The sequence below is a fragment of the Ictidomys tridecemlineatus genome, chromosome 13 (assembly GCF_052094955.1).
Source record: "Ictidomys tridecemlineatus isolate mIctTri1 chromosome 13, mIctTri1.hap1, whole genome shotgun sequence".
NCBI classification, from domain to species: Eukaryota; Metazoa; Chordata; class Mammalia; order Rodentia; family Sciuridae; genus Ictidomys; species Ictidomys tridecemlineatus.
The window spans coordinates 91220139-91237504 of NC_135489.1; the positions used below are offsets into that span (position 1 = coordinate 91220139).

The 17366-nt window shown below is 42.7% G+C and overlaps 1 protein-coding gene across 34 annotated transcripts in view; it reads left to right on the forward strand.

Moving 5' to 3' along the window:
* The window catches only part of Aopep (aminopeptidase O (putative)), a 306545-nt gene that overhangs the window by 44486 nt on the left and 244693 nt on the right, over nucleotides 1-17366 (forward strand). For 33 of the 34 annotated variants that reach the window (XR_013429872.1, XR_013429877.1, XR_013429878.1 and 30 more), the window contains one exon: nucleotides 3222-3388. Coding sequence is in view for 28 of the 34 variants with exons in the window: in XM_078030512.1 (XP_077886638.1) it covers nucleotides 3222-3388 (167 nt within the window). In the remaining 6 variants the exon portion in view is untranslated. Of the gene's footprint in view, nucleotides 1-1710; nucleotides 1733-3221; nucleotides 3389-17366 lie in introns of those variants that run through there. The other variant, XM_078030529.1, reaches the window with a different exon arrangement.

Genomic DNA, 17366 nt, shown 5'->3' on the forward strand with positions numbered 1-17366 from the left:
ACCCCACTGTTTGGGATTAACAACACGTAGTCTCCACATCCATAAATTGACCTCTGCTGTGGGATGTGTAAAGCCCTTTGTAAACAGATTATAGAATGAGGTACCCTTTATCTTTTCCCTCCCTGCCCCTTCCTGAGTTCCCGTGTTTAGTAGCTTTACCATCCATCTCATCACTTGGACCAGAAACCTTCTGTGCTTATTATAACTGCATAATGAATTGTTCCAAAATTGATCAGCCTGAAACAGCCAACATTGCTGTCTCAATTAGTGTCTGAGGAGCCTAGTGTCTGTCCTGGAGCAGGCTAACTGGTGCTTCTAGCTCAAGCCCTCCTACAAGGCTGCAGAGAGCCGTCAGATGGGCCTGCAGGCATCTCAAGGCCTGAGCAAGATGGGAAATTCTCTTCCATGTTCAGTTACATGGTCGTTGCAGGTTCAGTTTCTGACTGTTGACCAGAGGTCTCCATTCCTCTTACCATGTGGGCCCCTCTCCTTGGCTGTCTGAGTGTCCTCGGGACTTGGCAACCAGATTCCCACAGGGCAAATGGTGAGAGGGAGAGAGAGGAGAGAGAACCCCAAAGACAAAAGCCACTTATCTCAGCAATAAGATGAGATGGCCATCACTTCTGCCGTATCCTATTGGTCTCAGAGCTACCAAATCCTTCCCTGTGCAGTCGTCCTCAGATGTGACTCAGATCTGATGGCTTCTTCACGGAAGAGGTGTGGAGGCTTCTGGAGCCTGCGGCACAGGTGGAGTGTGGGGTGTGCCCTGCCTGGCCTGCCAGCCTCCTAGGGAGGAAAAGAACAATGTGTTGGCAGGCCAGTCTCGGGGAGGGTTTGTTCCCAGTGCAGGGCAGAGAGTCACCCAGGTACGGAGAGCCCAGATGCTTTCAGACTGGGCCTACTAAGCACCTTGGGACTTCAGCCTACCAGGTGGTGGGGTCAGGCCTCTTCGTGCATGAGGCCGAGATGGTCTTAGGAGAGCCCTAGGCAAGGGTGCTTCACTTCTCTGTGACTGCACAGGACTCACTCCACAAGGGTTCCGACACTGGAAGGGGCTTCCTAGAACTCTTGAACCAGAAATGTTAGGAGTCCATTCTGCTTCTGTGAGAAAGAAGGCCCTGTTTCTCAGTGTCTGCTGCTGTCAGAGGACACAGGAGTTGTACAGCCACTTGGCCATGATAATACGTCCCCTGTTCACTGCTCATTCTTCTCCTTCTGGGGACCCTTCTCGTGGGCTTTTGGGGAAAAAGAAAACACCTAATAAGCAGAATTCTCCAAATGAGGTATGACTAGACACCACCTACCTGAGCTGCTCTGGGATCCCTCCTCCTATTACTGCCCCACTTGGGAGGAGGTGAGAACTAACAGCTTCTCTTATTAGGATCTTAAACAGCCTGAGGCTGGACAGTTAACTAAGGTTAAGCCAATTAACCAAGGACCCAAGGGGACAAGAGTGGGAACTCAGAACTCGCTGAAATTGATGGGAGAATCTGGGGCCTTAAATGAAAATTTGCTCCTTATTCTTGGAACAATAAACTTGAGATCAAGAATTATATACTTACTAGCCAGAATAGATGATCAAAGTCACCTGCCTGCCCTCCCCTTCCTCATTTTACCCATGACAGAAAGGTGAAGGGACCTGCCTGCAGTCTCGTAGTACATTGGCCAGCTAACCTGGATGGACGTTTTCTGACTGCCTTTGGAACTGCGTGTCTGGTGTGCACACCTGTGGGTAAGCGCACGCATACTGCATCTCCTGCTCACTCTTGAGACCACTTTCTGCTCTCAGTGGGATCGTCCCTGGATGAAGGGACTTCATTTCCCAGGCTCTTCTCTTCTGGCTTCCTGCAAGGTTTGGCCAATGAGGAGCACTGGTAGAAGATTTAAGAGCTGGAGTTGGCAAGTTACTAGCCATCTCTTCCTTTCTCCCTGCTTCCGTGTGACCATGTCTCCTCTGTGGTCTTGGCTCCCACTGGTCAGTCTTCTGTAACTTTGGCTTCTGCCAGGTGCCCCTGTTGCTGTGGCCTGGTGACATAGCTGCCCCACGCAGAGGAAGAGTCATTGCTGCTCACCACTGGAGCTGGTCTCAGGCTTGCTTTGCTGTGCCTGGTGGCTTCTCAGCCCTGGTGTCATTTGTGGGTCCAATTTCTTATATTATTATCTCTCTTTAGGAGGATCCAGCAAGGTTCTCTTGTCCTTACTGGATCCTGACCCACAGAGTAGGGCCATCATCCCGTGTGTTCCTGTGCATTGTAGGAACGGGCAAGTGTCCAATGATAATGTTGTTAATGGAAAGAAAACCAGTTTATCAAGAAGAAGTTGTGCTGTTTCCTCTCTGTTCACTCACACCATAAATTAAACTAATTAAAACAGCATCATATTTGTCATAAATTCTGAAAAACAAAAAGTGGTAATATTTTTCTAAGGTAGTTTTCCCAAGGAGTCAATCTTGTACTTTCTGCTCTGCCATTTAAAAAAATGAATTCCTTTGATGCTGTAGGTCCTTTCCACCGCTCAGCCATGGAAGGGCCCTTCTTGGTTTGGGCGGGTTTCTGTTTTTTTGGTTGTAGCAGAGTCTTGCCTTCATCCGTTGGTTTCATACGCTTGCTGGTAACAGCTCTGTATGCTTGGCCTTCCCATCACAAGCCTGGTTATCGGGACCCACAGTCCTGTTTACATGCCAGCCCCTGTTCTTGGCCTTCCCACAAGGATTCCCACAAGGCTTCCATTGGAGAAGGTGGTTTCTAAGGTTGGGTTATCTGCCCGCCAGCATTGGATTTGAGACCACCAGCTTGTTTTTCCAAGTATTAATATCTCAGTGATCTCCAAACATATTTTCTTTTCCAGAACACTTTCCAAAAAGTGTGTAAGAATGTTGGTAAAACTTTTTTCTTTTGAAGGCATAAGAGCCTAAGGGGAGGGGCAAGGGTATATGTACTTGGCAGACTTGTATCTAAAACTGTTTCCAAAAAATATTTTTCTCCTTAAAAAAATCCTCTTTACATATTTAAGTAATTCATTTGGGAGAAATAACCACTCAGCTATTCACATGGCCAGCCCCTTGGCAGCTTCAGTTCAGTGTGCTTTGAAACCAGTCAGCTACAAAGCCTCAAATGTTTTCACTTTGAAAGCTCAACTTAACCTTCACTACCATGGTAGTGAGAAAAATGACAACTCATTTTGAAGATTCTCCCCTTTGTGTCTTTGTCTTTATTCTGCAGGCCATGTGTTTATACTGTGGGATCTCCCATAAACAACAGGGCCCTTTTTCCGTGCCAGGAGCCACCCGTTGCCATGTCAACATGGCAGGCTACAGTTCGAGCAGCTGCATCTTTTGTTGTTTTAATGAGTGGGGAAAATTCTGCCAAGCCAGCACAGCTTCGGGAAGGTACTGTACATGTGTTCTTTGCTTATTTATGTATTGCACACATGCTGGACCCAGGAACCCAATAAGCAGTGTTTTTCTAAACTTTAAAGAGCTGCTTTATTAGTTGAGTTGGAAATGAACATACTATAAAACATCCTGCCAGAGAAAACAAGCAGGGGCTGGGGAGGGGTGCTTGAGAGTCTGGGCTTGGGATTTGGGGCTCTTCATGCCAGAGTTATCAATTCAGGGATTATTTCAGCAGTTGCTTTCACCTAGTGGCTTGTGGGCCATAAGTGGGTGGTCTTGGGCAGACTCTGGGCAGGCAAGTGTGTCATGGCAACACCATTACGGTTGAGTTCTCTGTGGTTTGGACCTGGTGTCTGTACCTGGTTTTTCATAGGTCAAGAGATAGTGCTACTATTGGCTGGCCCGCCAGGGTAGTCCTGGTAGAGGTCCGTTCTATACAGCTCTCCTTCGTGAAGTTCTGAACCAAAGGTGTATTACAAAGCTGGAATGCAAGGACTAATGCATTCTTCAGGTTTTTATCTGTGAATTACTTGCTTTTCCAGAACTAATTTGTTAGTTCAAACCCTGAGCATATTGATGCAAGGTAGTTGTATTATTTATTTAAATTATGGCATCTCTTCTCACATACTTATTATAGAAACTTTTAAAATACTCAAAAAAGTAAGAAAAATAAAGTTAATAATTTTAGAGAAAAATGATTGCTAAAGTTTGGTTGCATTTTCCTTCAGATTTAAAATCTATGTGGATAAGAATAATTCAAAATTGTTGTTATAGCATATAGCAGTGTTTATTCTGCTTCCTTTATTCACAGTGATTGTTGAATATTTTTCAGGTTATTGAGTGTTTTTAAATATAATTTGATGTTGGCATTAAATTTTGTTGCGTGAATTCACACAACAAAATTTCACGCCAACATCAAATTATATCAGAATTTATTTAACACTCCCATGTCAGATATTTTGATTGTTTCCACATTTTCTCTCCTATCACAAAGTTCCTGAGGAGACATTTTATATGAAGTGGAAGTTGCCGAGCCTGAGGTGTGAGCGTGTGTAAAGCTGTGGTGCACATCCCATGTTGCTCTCCAGGGGCTGTGCCAGCTTACATACCCCTCAGCCATTATGAGGTCGTGGCTTTCTTGAATTTTGCTCATCAGATATGCAAGGGGGAGTGGCTCTTGAATTTGGGTCACTTTGGTTGTGATTTTCACATGTTCCTATCTGTTTTTTAACCATTTTCATTCCTATCTGTCTGTTCATTTCCTTTGTCCACTTTTATACTGAGGACATGTGAGATTTTCAATAAGTATGTCGTGTTTTAAAATTTGATTAGCTCTTGGCCTGGGGTTGTGGCTCAGAGATAGAGCACTTGCATAGCACGTGTGAGGAGGCCCTGGGCTCGACCCTCAGCGTCACATAAAAATAAATAAATAAAATAAAGGTATTGTGTCCAACTGCAACTAAAAAATAAATATTAAAAAAAATTGATTAGCTCTTTAAAAAATTAAGGATATTATACCTTTAGTTTTACATGAGGTTTCTTACTACAAGTTATTTTAATGTTTGTGAAATCAAATTTATCAGATTTCTTTGGAAAGTCTTTCTTTGTACTCAGATTTACCTGTTTTGTTTATAGCTTAATTTTTATAATTTACTTTTTATTCTATGTATATTGTTTTCAAGGAGAATTGTGAAATGAGGACTAAGTAATTATCTTTTTCCAACTAGAAAACCAGTTGCTCTAAGAGCACTTACTGTATCTTTTCTGATTTGTGATGCCTTTTTAAAAAAATGTTTAGTTGTAATTGGACACAATATCTTTATTTTATTTATTTTTATGTCATGTTGAGGATCGAACTCAGGGCCTCGCACATGGTAGGTAAGCGCTCTACCATTGAGCCACAACCCCAGCCCCTGTGATGTCTTTTTTATCATAAGCTAGATTTACAAATATGTACTGAAGTCTTCAGTGAATATTTACTTGATTCTTAAAGTAAAGGCAAAACAAAGTAAATAATACATTTAAAATTTTTGTTAAAGTAGATGATATTTACAAATGAAAAGTAGACAACATATTTCAATAAAGTCTCCTTCCTCTTCTTTTTTCCTAGCTGCCCAGTAACCCTTTCCCAGGGCAACCCAGGTTACTAATTTTGCTTGTGTAATGTTCTTTCTCTTTTGTTGCATAAATAGTGGCATGCTATATACGTGAATAGCACTTCTCCCTTTAGAAGAAATTGATCTCATAGATATTTCATGTCAAATCAGAAAGAGCTTTTTTAAATTATCATTATTTTTAAGACTACAGATGTTTCATTAATGGATGCTTCATAGCTTAATTAACTAGAGGCTCTGGACTCTGTATCCAATAAGGAGTTTGGTGGGTATTCACTTCTAGTGCTTTTCTTCCCCTGTGTCCCCCAGTGCTTGTCTCAGGTCTGTGTTCTGGTTTTTGTATTACAGCCTCTTTTCTAGCAATAATTTTCTTCATTCTTGAGCTCTTAAGTTTGATTTGTCTTTTGGCTGGGAAAAGGCTTTATTTTTTTTTTTTTTTTCCTGTGAAGGTGGGTGTAAAACCTATTTTCTGAGGTCCCTTTCCTATTTAAGTTGACTTTTAATTGTATTCATTTATGAACAGTTCTTGGCTGGATATAGACTTTTTGAGTCATTTTTTTCCCCTTCTTAAATGACTATAAATATTATTACAATCGTCTCTTATTTAGTATTTCTGGGGAGAAATCTGGCAACACATTTTTTTATTCTTTGAAAGTAGTCTGGTTTTGCTGCCTAGATGCTCAGAAAAAAAAATTAAAAAATTTTTGTAATTAAAAACTTCAGAACAAATCTAGATGTGCTGCCTTTCTTTTGAATCAACTTAACTAAAGTTTAATTTACATATAATCAATGCATACATTTAAAATGTATCACTCAGTGAGATTTGACAGATGTCTACACCTTTGTGATTAATCAGCACCTCTGTGATGACCCGGAGCATTCCCATCACCCCAGCAATCCCCTGTGGCCTGTACTCAGTCCTCCCTGCCTGACTCTGTTCAACCACTGAGCTACTTTACATCTCTATAGAGGGGTTTTAGCTTTTCCAAAAATCCCTCTCAGTGCATTTGTTCAGTATGGGTTCTGACATCTGACTGCTTTCACTCTGTGTGGTGTTTGTGAGATTCATCCACATCGATGCAGATGTCAGTAAGTTATTCTGTTTTAATTGATGAATTAGCCATCCATTGTGTGAATAAATCCCAATTTATCCACTTGTCTGTTGGTGGGCATGTGGATTCTTTTGGTCATTTTGAAAAATACACTGTGACGTTCATGTATAAGACTTTTGTGGACATGTTTTTCACTTCTCTTGAGCAAGTACCTAAGAGTGGATTTGCTAGACCATATTAAAAGTATATGTGTAAGTTTCTAAACTTATGATTTGGCACTTGCCAAACTAGGTCCAAAGTGGTTGTGTCCTTTTATATTCCCACCAGCAATGTGTGAGAGTTCTGGTTGCTACTCATCACCCTAAGCACCTGGCAGTGTCAAATCCATGGATTGTTAGCCTTCTGACTGAGTGTGAATACCATCTCATTGTGCTTTTAGTTTGCATTTCATTTATTAGATGTACTTATGTTCTTCTTTGAAAAGCATCTCTTCCAAGTATTAAGAATACTTTTCTATAATACTCTAGACATAAACCTTTTGCCAGATATATGTATTACAAAAATATACTCCCAGTCGGTGTGGCTTACCTTTTCATTTATTATTTACACTCTATTCCACTGCTTTTCTGTAGTGACATATTTGTTCTTTATTAACTCCACTCTATATGTAAATTATGTCATTGTAACATCAATCCTTCTTTAAAAAAAACTTCATTTTTTTTATGTCAGTCTGGTACCACTTACACCTCAGCCTATCTTCTTCTCGTGGCTTTTTACTATTATTTCGTAGAAATTATATCTTCTTGTCTCATAAAGACAAGACTAGTTTCCTAAACTGGTTTTGGTTTCTGTAGCAGATTGATTCCCCAGACCTGTTCTTGCTGAGTCCTAAGGATGATGTCTTTTTTCACTTCGATTCTGCCAGTTTGGTTTGATTTTCTTCCACAGCCTTCATGGCTTTCCTCTCTCCTGTGACCCAACAGACGGGATAAAGTATGTCACTTTCCTGTGGTACCTTCATTGTCCCCTGTGTTTGCTGAACTCCTTCTCAGTCCAGTATACAGAGCCGACCTGATAAGCCTCACTCCTCTGTCTAGGCTCTGTTGTCTTGTTGGCCGTTTCTGGTCAAGTTCTGCTAGACATGCCTGGCCCTTTCTTTGCCTTCTCTCTTTGGTTCCCTGCCATGCTAAAACAAGAGAGTGTGTTTTGAAACACTGCTGTGTTGAGCAGGCACTGATACCAGAGTCTTCCAGCCCACTGAGTTTTCCTTGTGGTTACTGCACTTCCCAGGATGCCATGTGGTCATCCCCTGTGGTTTCTCCCCACTGCCCATGGACTTTCTCATTCATGGTTTGGCCCTGTGGTTCAGATGGAAGGCTTTGTATTTGGCCTTGCTTCACAAATTTAAGCATTATTTTTCTTTTTAGATAGAAAAAAAATAATCTCATGATTTACCAAGGTTGATGTAAATTATTGATATCAGAATGATATTTTCAAAACTACCAACCTAACACTAAATATAAACTCTGTATGCTTGGAATTCTTGCACATCTGTGAAGCCAAAATAAAATTATAAAACAGATCAAACTCCTAAAATCTTAACATTTAGATTAACAATTTAAAATTGGTATAAAGATTAATATTTTGCTGGCATAAAATCGCCTTTTACAATACAAATGTATTGTTTGTTCGTTTGTTTTTGTGATGATCCACCTTTCCATCACTTTAGCTTACACACATGTGGTGAAATCATCTGGCCTTTACTTGGGCAAAAGCATCAGCCTTATGTTCTTCTCGGATTATCTCTCAGTAGTGGTGGTCGTCCCCACATGCCTGTTCAGTCACACAAGCTAAGGCAGACATGAACTCTGAGTCATCTGGCAACACTCACCCATACCTGTATGCTTTCAGGGGCCAGCAACCCTCAGGTCATTGGCCAGATCCAGCCCACAGCCTGTCCTTGTAAATAGGGTTATTGGATCCGTGGCCATTGTCTAGGGCTTCTTATGTGCTACAACAGCACAGTTGACTATTTGTAAGAAAGGCCCACAAAACCTACAATGTTTCCTTCCTGGTCCTTTACAGAAAAAAGTTTTCTGACCTCTGACTTCTACCATATCTGTCTGTTGTTGATCTATCTATTTGAAGATTATCATAGAAAAATTAAAATAAGAATTAACTTTAAAATTTTCATGGAAAACTTTGATACTTCCAGGAATATGTCTGTGGACATTTTTTCCCCCAACATTACCAGTTGAGAGCAGAGTTATAATAAAGTAGATGTTCACTGGGATTTGCTTGTTCTCACACTACTTACACCTCGTATGATATCACACAATAGATTTTACCAGTTCACACTGAGGAAGGCCTGAGCGAGACAGGGAGAAAGACGTCTACAGACAGCACTGCAGTGTCTCCTGCAGCTGCAGCTGGGGGTGAGCAGAGGGCATCCAGAGTGCTAATAAAGCTCTTTGCCACAACCAAAAACAGCTGTTCTGAGGATGGAATAATGTCTACAAATGTATCACACCCCCTGGAGAAAAAGGTAAGAGGATATAATGTGATATCATTTCCTCTCCGAGTCGTGTTTTCTAGATTGGCAGATTGGTCTCATAGGACCTGTACTCTGTTGTGCACCATGCCCTTGAAAACTATGAACTGCCCTGAAAACATGAGTGGCCAAACGTGGCCCAGCAAGTCTCCATTTCCATCACATTGACACATCATCAGCCTGATTAGCACATTCACCGTGCGCCAGCTGATTTCCCGGAAGGAGGAAAAGTACCTGGGAGCAGATAACAGCAGCAGAGATGACAGCAGCCCTTGGGCAGGGACCTCAGAGTCTTTGCTCCATGAGGGAAATCAATCCTCCTAACTCTTTTTAAAAAGAAAGCTAATGATTTGGGCTGTAGGATAATGACCATCGTAAGACTGTTATTAGCTGAATAGTCATTATATTTTTTCAAGAAGGCTAAGTCAAGGCCATAGATTTAGATTAACTTGTTTGACTCATTTATTATTCAGTTTCCTCAGCATGAAGCTATTTGGGCCGCAGGGTTATCCTGTGTGTTATTGTCGCCTGTATTTCCTGCCCCAGTATAGCCAAACTATTGAGTATAGAAACCCAGTGCCCAGTACAATGCTTTGTATATAATAAGTGCTCAAATATTTATTTGATGAGTTCATGTGGCCTGTGTAGGTCAGGCAAAAGTAATATGTTCATGGAAGGAACATTTAAACCCTCTGTCCATAGGGACAAAAGTGATTTCAAGGTCATTTCTTTTGTTGTGCTGCTAATTTGAGTTTATGCCTTTTTTCCAGCCTCCATAAATTTTAGAAGAATAAAAATTTGTCTGAGTATGTTATTATTTTTCTCTGGTAATTTTTTGTTTAGTTTACTGAGTCTAATTTAGCATATTCCTACTTCCTAAAAAAATCCTCTGCCTGTTTTTCATGGGAAGCCTCAAGAAAGATGAGTAAGACTATCGAAGCTCCTTCCAGATGAAGGAGAAAAAAACATGTGAATAAGTGAAAGGTGTTAAAAACGACATGTGCCTTTGCTTGGGATCTGATTTTATTTTTCTTTGCAAAAGTAAGACTGTAGACATTACTTCATTCTGGACAAAATGCCTGCCCAATCCACCAGCTCTCTGACATTCTCTTTCTCTTGACTGTGTGGGAAATTCCAGGAAAAAGCCAAGATTTCAGGGTCCAGACCCTCCTGTGTGCAGTTGAAAGCCAACTTTTCTTCTCTCTTGATGGCTCAAAATGAGCAATTCTATTTAGACTGCTCCCACAGTATGCAACTAGGAATTACGTACAAGGAAATGGTAAATTAAAAGGCATTTAGGAATGGTTATGATTAAGTGTGTTCCCCACAAAGAGAAAATGCAAAGTAGAGAAAGCTTCTTGTATCTAGACTTGGAAACTTGATTAATTCTGGGGTGATACCCATACCTACAACAAGGGGCTGGAATGCAGGGCAAATGTGTTCATGTTTTCCATTGGAAGGCTGCTGGTGAGCCAGGGCTGTGTCCCACACAGTGCTGTTGTGTTTTTAAGTCTTTGTCAGTTAGCTCTTTACTTTTGTGATTCATATCTACTGACTCTTGCCTGCATTCCTCACCCTGCACATACGCAGCGCATGCAGAAGTGCTCGTGGCCTCTTTCGGATCACTGTGATGCTGAAGGCATGTATGTGCCACTTGTTACTGCTTGTGGAATTTTGTCTGGGACTTGACATTCATAATTCTCATGTGAATATAAAATACTGAAGTTAACCCGAGATTATCTGGAGCAGTACAACTTGGTGTCCAGTCCACTGGTTCCATGTGTACTGAAGTAGAAGGTGAACTGGTCATCTGCATTGTTGATCAGACCTTCCAGGGAGACTTGGGATGACAAGCCTGGTGCCTTGTCTTCCTGTAGGAATGCCCCCAGCCAGAATGTCCCCAGTCTGCAAGGAAAGCCTCCCCACATCTAATAGCGCTTGTGTTCTTACTTCAGTAGGTGGCGCTCTTTTACCTAGTTCACCCGAAGCTCTCCAAGGTCATTCTCTCCTGGGCCTCGTGGGCCTGAGGCCCTACCCCATTTCAGGGAAGAAAACCCAAAGCCCTGCCGCTCCTGTGGCCTGCCCTGGCACATCGCCCTGGTTAGGCAGTGCTGGTGCTCACCAACCCAGGGCCTTACTGTCTCCTTTGTTCTGGTGCCAGTTACAACCTTTGAGCAATAATGGAGGAAAACTAATGAAAGACAGTCACACCATGGGTATTCAGGAGGGTGGCACTAAGCTCATAAAACCAGAATGTGTAGACTTGGCATCTGCAAAGTAGTGACACCAAGAAAGCTGGGATTTGCTGAAAGACCTAAGCACTGGAGAAGCAGGCCAAGAGGGGAAGGGCAGCCAAAATGGGGAGCTTTCCCTCCTTTTTATGCATATATTACACAATGTGTGGATAATATATACTTTGAAGGGAAATAATATATACATTGTATGTGGTATTTCTATATATGCTTATAAATACGTTCCTATACATATTGTTAAGCATCTTTAATTTGTGATACAAAGTTGTTACAAAATACTCTTTAACATATGGAATAGTTTGGGGAAACTGAAAGAAGGGATTGTGGCTGGAGAAAGAAAAGGTCTTGGGGTAGGAAGTGAGGAGGGCTGTGTTAGAGCTGAGGAAAGAACCTGATATGCTAAATGAAAGCATGCATCCATTTGACGTTCCCACAGGCTTCCTGCTGTTCGTGTAACTATGGTGGAAAGGTTTAAAAGGTACATGGATGCTTTTAATAGGAGGGATTTATGTGCCTGTTTTAATTTTCAGTGAAAACAATAGCTCTTTAAATATAAGTTCTGAGATGCTTAGTATGCAAAGACACTCTGAAGAAGCAGGGTGGCGTCTGTGTGGTGTGGCTCTTCGTCCAAGTGCAGAGGACTTGACTTTTCCATATGGCTCCTGTTTACTGTACTGATTGTGATGGGCATGACTGAAAGAAGTGGGTAAAAAGGACCATGTTTTGATTTTTCGTCTTTCAGTGTTTCTTTTGTGAAAACTATTTTCTCAAATAATTAGCAGAGTTGTTGTGAAGTTCAGGATGCAGAGTCCCGACCTCTCTGTTGCATTCTCCCTCTCCGCTCTTTACTGGAAGGTGGGATCGTCATGACTATTCAGAGGATCGTTCTTGTAGTTGGAAAAAAATAGTTAAAGTAATTGTTTTAATACTCTTTAGTTATGATGTTTATAGCTTTTTCTGTTTTTTTTGGGGGGGCGGGGGTGGGTAGGGCTGGTTGGGGATTGAATCCATGGTGCTTTACCATTGAGTTCCCTCCCCAGTCCTTTTTATTTTTTATTTGAGACATGCTTTTGCTAATTGCTGAAGCTGGCTTCATGATACTTATTTTCAAAGTTATTTTTTTTTCTTCTTCCTGTGCTCCATTGGTTTTCCTACTGTTTGTTTATTATTTTTTAATTGGTGCTTTATAGATATACATAAAGATGCCAGAATTAAATTTTAAACTGCCTCTTGTGATTTGAAAATCAGCATATTTCAAATCCTATTGTTGGAAAAAACACAATCATCTTTAAGGAAATTTTCAGTCCCATTTTGGAGATGAAAATGTATAATTGAGTCTTGTAGCAGCTGTTATTGTGATTATAAGAACAGTATCTCTGGGGCTGAGTTGTGGCTTATAGGGGTAGAGCGCTTACCTAGCATGTGTGAGGCCCTGGGTTTGATCCTCAGCACCACATAAAAATAAAAATAAAAAAAGGTATTGTGTCCAAGTACAACTAAAAAATAAATACTAAAAAAAGAACAATATCTCCTGTGACAGATCTGCCTTGTTGGTGAGACAATTGAAGTGAGTTTTTCCCTCTGAATACACTGCAGATTGAGAAAGTGGTATAGGGGTGTTAAGGACCTCTGATCACTGTTGGAGGACTTCAGAAGCCCACCTTTGCACCTTTGCAGAATCTGTCCAGAAGGGAGGGTGAGCTGGAGGCTGCTGGTGCCTGCAGTTAGGGAGTTCCCCTTCCTGTCATCCCCCTCTTGTTAGCTTTACTAATGAATCCAGGCCTGGCTGTGCAGTCATCCAGGGGTGTGATGATCTTCAGGCTTTTGCAGAGGAAAAACTCTCGGTTTTTCAAGTGTGGCATGTTCTCTTTGTTTTGCAGCTGGTGTAGCAAAGCAGTCTAGTGCAAGTGGGTTGGATCAAAAAAAGAAAATGAGGGCATTCACTGTTTTATCGAGGATGGCTCATTTAAAGTAAACACCATTTAAATAGTCTCCAAATGGTCCATTCTATGTGAAGTCACACAGGATGCCCCCTCTGGGCTGTCATTCTCCTTTAAATGGATCGCTCTGTGTGCACTGTGTTTAATGCCACTCAACCTTAAACCCCATATGTGGGCCCCTTCAGGTCACGGGTTTTGGTGCACATGTGGCAGCCATACCTCCAAATATCCCTCGCCTCTGCTTCCAGAAAGTCAGCCAGAGCGCCCGGGAGAGGCAGCTGTGAAGATGAGAGCTTGCAGATGATGCGAGTGACGACAACAGTGACGATGATGAGGATGGCGCTGGATCTGAGTGCTGTGCCCAGTGGTTTCTATTTGTATTACCTGACTGAATCCTCCAGAACCCTATGAGACAAAGGCTGTGATCATTCCCCTGTAATACACTGCGACACTGGTGCCTGCTGAGATGGAGCAGTGTGCCCACACTTTGCTTGTGGAGCCCCGGCATCTGGAGCGGGAATTAACCCATGGACACGCACCAGAATAGACTCCCATCAGTTCCCTTTGTCTATCACAAACAGCAGCCTATCCAGAAATGATTTCTCTTTGTCTTTGGAATGAAAGCTCTGTTTTCTGAGGCAGTATTTACACCTTGTTATTCATATTTTTTTGTAGTTATATAAGGGACAAGGTAGGTGTTTCCTATGGCAGCGAACAGTCTTCATGCAAGATGGGCCGAGTGGAGACATCCACTGACACACAACTCGGAAGATACTCTATTACCAAGCAACCCTGGAAATGTCCTCGAAGTAATGAGCTAATGAAAACAGTTTCTAGTGTGTGGAAGGGTTCTGTGATGTCACCACGGCTCTAGCTTTCACCTAAGATCTGGACAAGAAGCTCAGGGCCAGACTCTTCTTCTTGAGAAACATCTCGGGTCAACCACAGTCCTTGGGAATTGGGTTCCTGGCTGGTTCCTAGTGGCCCAGTCTGCTGATCTGCCCCTGTTTGTCAGTCACTTGGTAGCTCCCAAAAAGGCTTCGTTTTAAAAGCTTGCACTATGAAGCAGTTTGTTCCGAATGAGCCCCGCTAGAAAAGGGACTTAGGAATCTAAGAAAGTAAAAAGCTGTGGGCTGTATAGAGGGGCATCCTCTTTAACATTCAGAATCTTTCTTTCCATTATTTAACTTTGCAGCCACATTTGAGGGAGGAGTGATGCGAGTGACGACAACAGTTCTAAAGCGTTCTCGTCAGACTCAGTTCAGGTTCTGTTATCACTGTGGCCACCTCACTCCCCAATTCTGGGTTATTTAAGATATTGGCAATTTTTTTGTGGCTCATCTCATTCTTCCTCTTACTACATCCCTTCACGGCTCTTAGTGCCCTCCCCGTGTTACCTCGAAGGTACACACGCTTTCTGACAGTGGTGCTGGGATGCGATGTCACTAGGAGCTCTGGATTTTTGGTGACCCTGTGCAGGGATCTCGTGATTACCTCCTATTTCCTTAGCAGTGATTTCTTTTGGAAGCAGTTTCAGTTCAGTTCTTGTGGTTTCCACAAGTCCCACCTTGCCTAGGCCTTAGATGGTACCAAGAACTAGACTTGTAGCAAAAAAATCGGATCAAAACTTCAGCACAGAACATAGAAACCATTGTGCTCAGTGCTTGCTTCGTTCCTGAGAGGGTTTCCCGATGGAGCAGCGCCTGCACCTTCTCTGTGGCCGGCCCGTCCTTCCAGCTGTATTTCATCATTTTGATAGTATTTCAGGGTCAAAGATGCTGCTGTTTTTCTGATAAGTTTACCTTTTGATCAGTTGATTAGTTGGTTTTGTTTTGAATTATTTTACATTAAAAATGCAATATTTAGAGTTAAACAATCCTCTGGGTTTCTCGCACTCACTCCCTGTGTTCACCTGCTCTGGTTTCTCGTCAGCGTTCACCGTGTCCCACGGGTGAAAATTTAGTTCGTTCTCCTCCCTGCTTCCTTCCCCACATCCTGTCTTCCCAATGTGACTCATGTCACAGCATTGATTAAGTCAACATTCTTTGTATTTTATCTTTGTCATTGAGAGCTGAGTCTCATAATGAAATTATGATTACATTATGATTTCTGTACGTGTGGGTTCTTCTTGGAGTCAATAGTGGTGTTTTGTTTGCCACCCGCCCTCCCCCCCCCCATTTTCTTGGTTTTGTCAAGCCTAGACTCTTTTTTTTTTTTAAGAGAGAGAGAGAGAAAGAGAGAATTTTTTAATATTTATTTTTTAGTTTTCGGTGGGCACAACATCTTTGTATGTGGTGCTGAGGATCTGAGGATCGAACCCGGGCCGCATGGATGCCAGGCGAGCGCACTACCGCTTGAGCCACATCCCCAGCCCTAAGCCTAGACTCTTTGAAAGCCATTCAGAACTCCTTTTAAGGTGATCACCCACATCTCCTTTTCTCCCGGGTTTCCTTCTGAAGCAGTCTCCTGAGGTTCCTTGGCTGCCTGGCAGGCATGGTGTCCCCTCTTCTGGCTGCCCATCTCTGTCCTTCTGCAGGCGACCTCTGTTTCTCTCCTGCGCTGGCTCCTTTGTCTTTTTTAATGGCTTACTACCTCTGTTCGAAGCATTCTTTATATAGTCTAGTCCCTTCTAGAGATGTGGTGCGTAGGAGGTGAGTTTTTAAGACTCTGCATGTCTGAAAATGTCCTTATGATATGTATATGCTCCTCCCCTGTACGGCACCACTTTCTCTTTCTGGAAGCTTGTGGGATCTTATCTTCATTCCCAAGCTTCTAAATTCTATAATGATGTATCTTAATGTGGGGTCAAGGGACCTAGTAGTGCTTTGGGTGCTTTGAGTCCTTTAAGTCTGGAAATCCGTGTTCTCTCCAGGTTGGGGCAGTGCTTCTGGATTCCATAAACTGGCAGCTTCCCCCTCTGTCCCTCCGTCACCTCCTTCTGGAACTCCTGCTGCCTGGACGTGGGCCTCTGGAACTCATCCCCACCGCCCCTCATCTCTTTTGTCTTTACTTTTTTATTCAGTTTTTGCTCTGCTTTCTGGTGGATTTCCTTGCCTTTATGATTTCATCCCATTCCTTTCATTGAATTTTCCTTCCAATGTATTTTTCATTTCATTGCTGCAGAATGCCCTTTTCTGATACTCTACTGCATTTGTGTCAAGACTGCAGTAAATTCCCTCGATTCTGGGTGTTTGTGTGTGTGATGTGGTGGTTGAGTGGTTGCTGTGCTCCAGGTTGCTTGTTTGGTCTATTTTGGTCTCTCTTGCATGAGTGGCTTTCTGAAGGTGCCTGGAGGTCCTTGGTTTGTCTCTGTGCATCAGGAAGAGGGAAGCACCAAGTGCCCACGGAGATCTTGCCAGCTGCGAGCCTCACCACCGGCTTGTCACGGAGTCCTCCGGTGTTCCTGTCATTGGGCTCTGCCCGTGGTGGAGTAGCTTTCTTCAGTCTCCTGCCTGGAGGGTGAAAGCTTGGCCACTGGCATTCTGGGAGATGGCTGGTGCTCTCGGGGTCCTGCACGCACATCCTGTTCACTTTCTTCACCTGTGCCATTTCTTCCCCTCTTCCCACACCCCTGTGGCACAGAGAGCCCTGTCTTCTGTTTGGAAAACGTCCTTTGCCAGGTTGGTGGGATGGGCACAGCCCAGGCGTGCAGAATGGAGAGGCTGTCACGGCTCTCATCACTGCTCAGGTTAACCTTTCTCCACCCACCAGCCTTTTGGGCTTCTGGAGGGTGAAACTGGGTGCGTCTTCTCTTTCTCCACCACCGACTTAGGGTGTGGTTCTGCCATCACTTGTCTCTGCCGTCTGCGTTCGTTCTAGCTTCAAGTGTTTGCAGCTGTCTCCTAGATTAGTCTCCCTGTTCTCGTGATTTATGACTTAAAAAAAAAAAAAACTCCTTTCACTGTTCTTTAAAAAGGGGCTTGGGAGGAAGAGAAGATGGCCTTATGCATTCAAGCTTCCATTTTTTATCTGGACACCTCACCATTGCTGCTGATTTATCCAGCCTTGAAGGGTTTGACTTTTTAAGATTCAACCTGGAACCACAGTTAACACTCAAAAATAA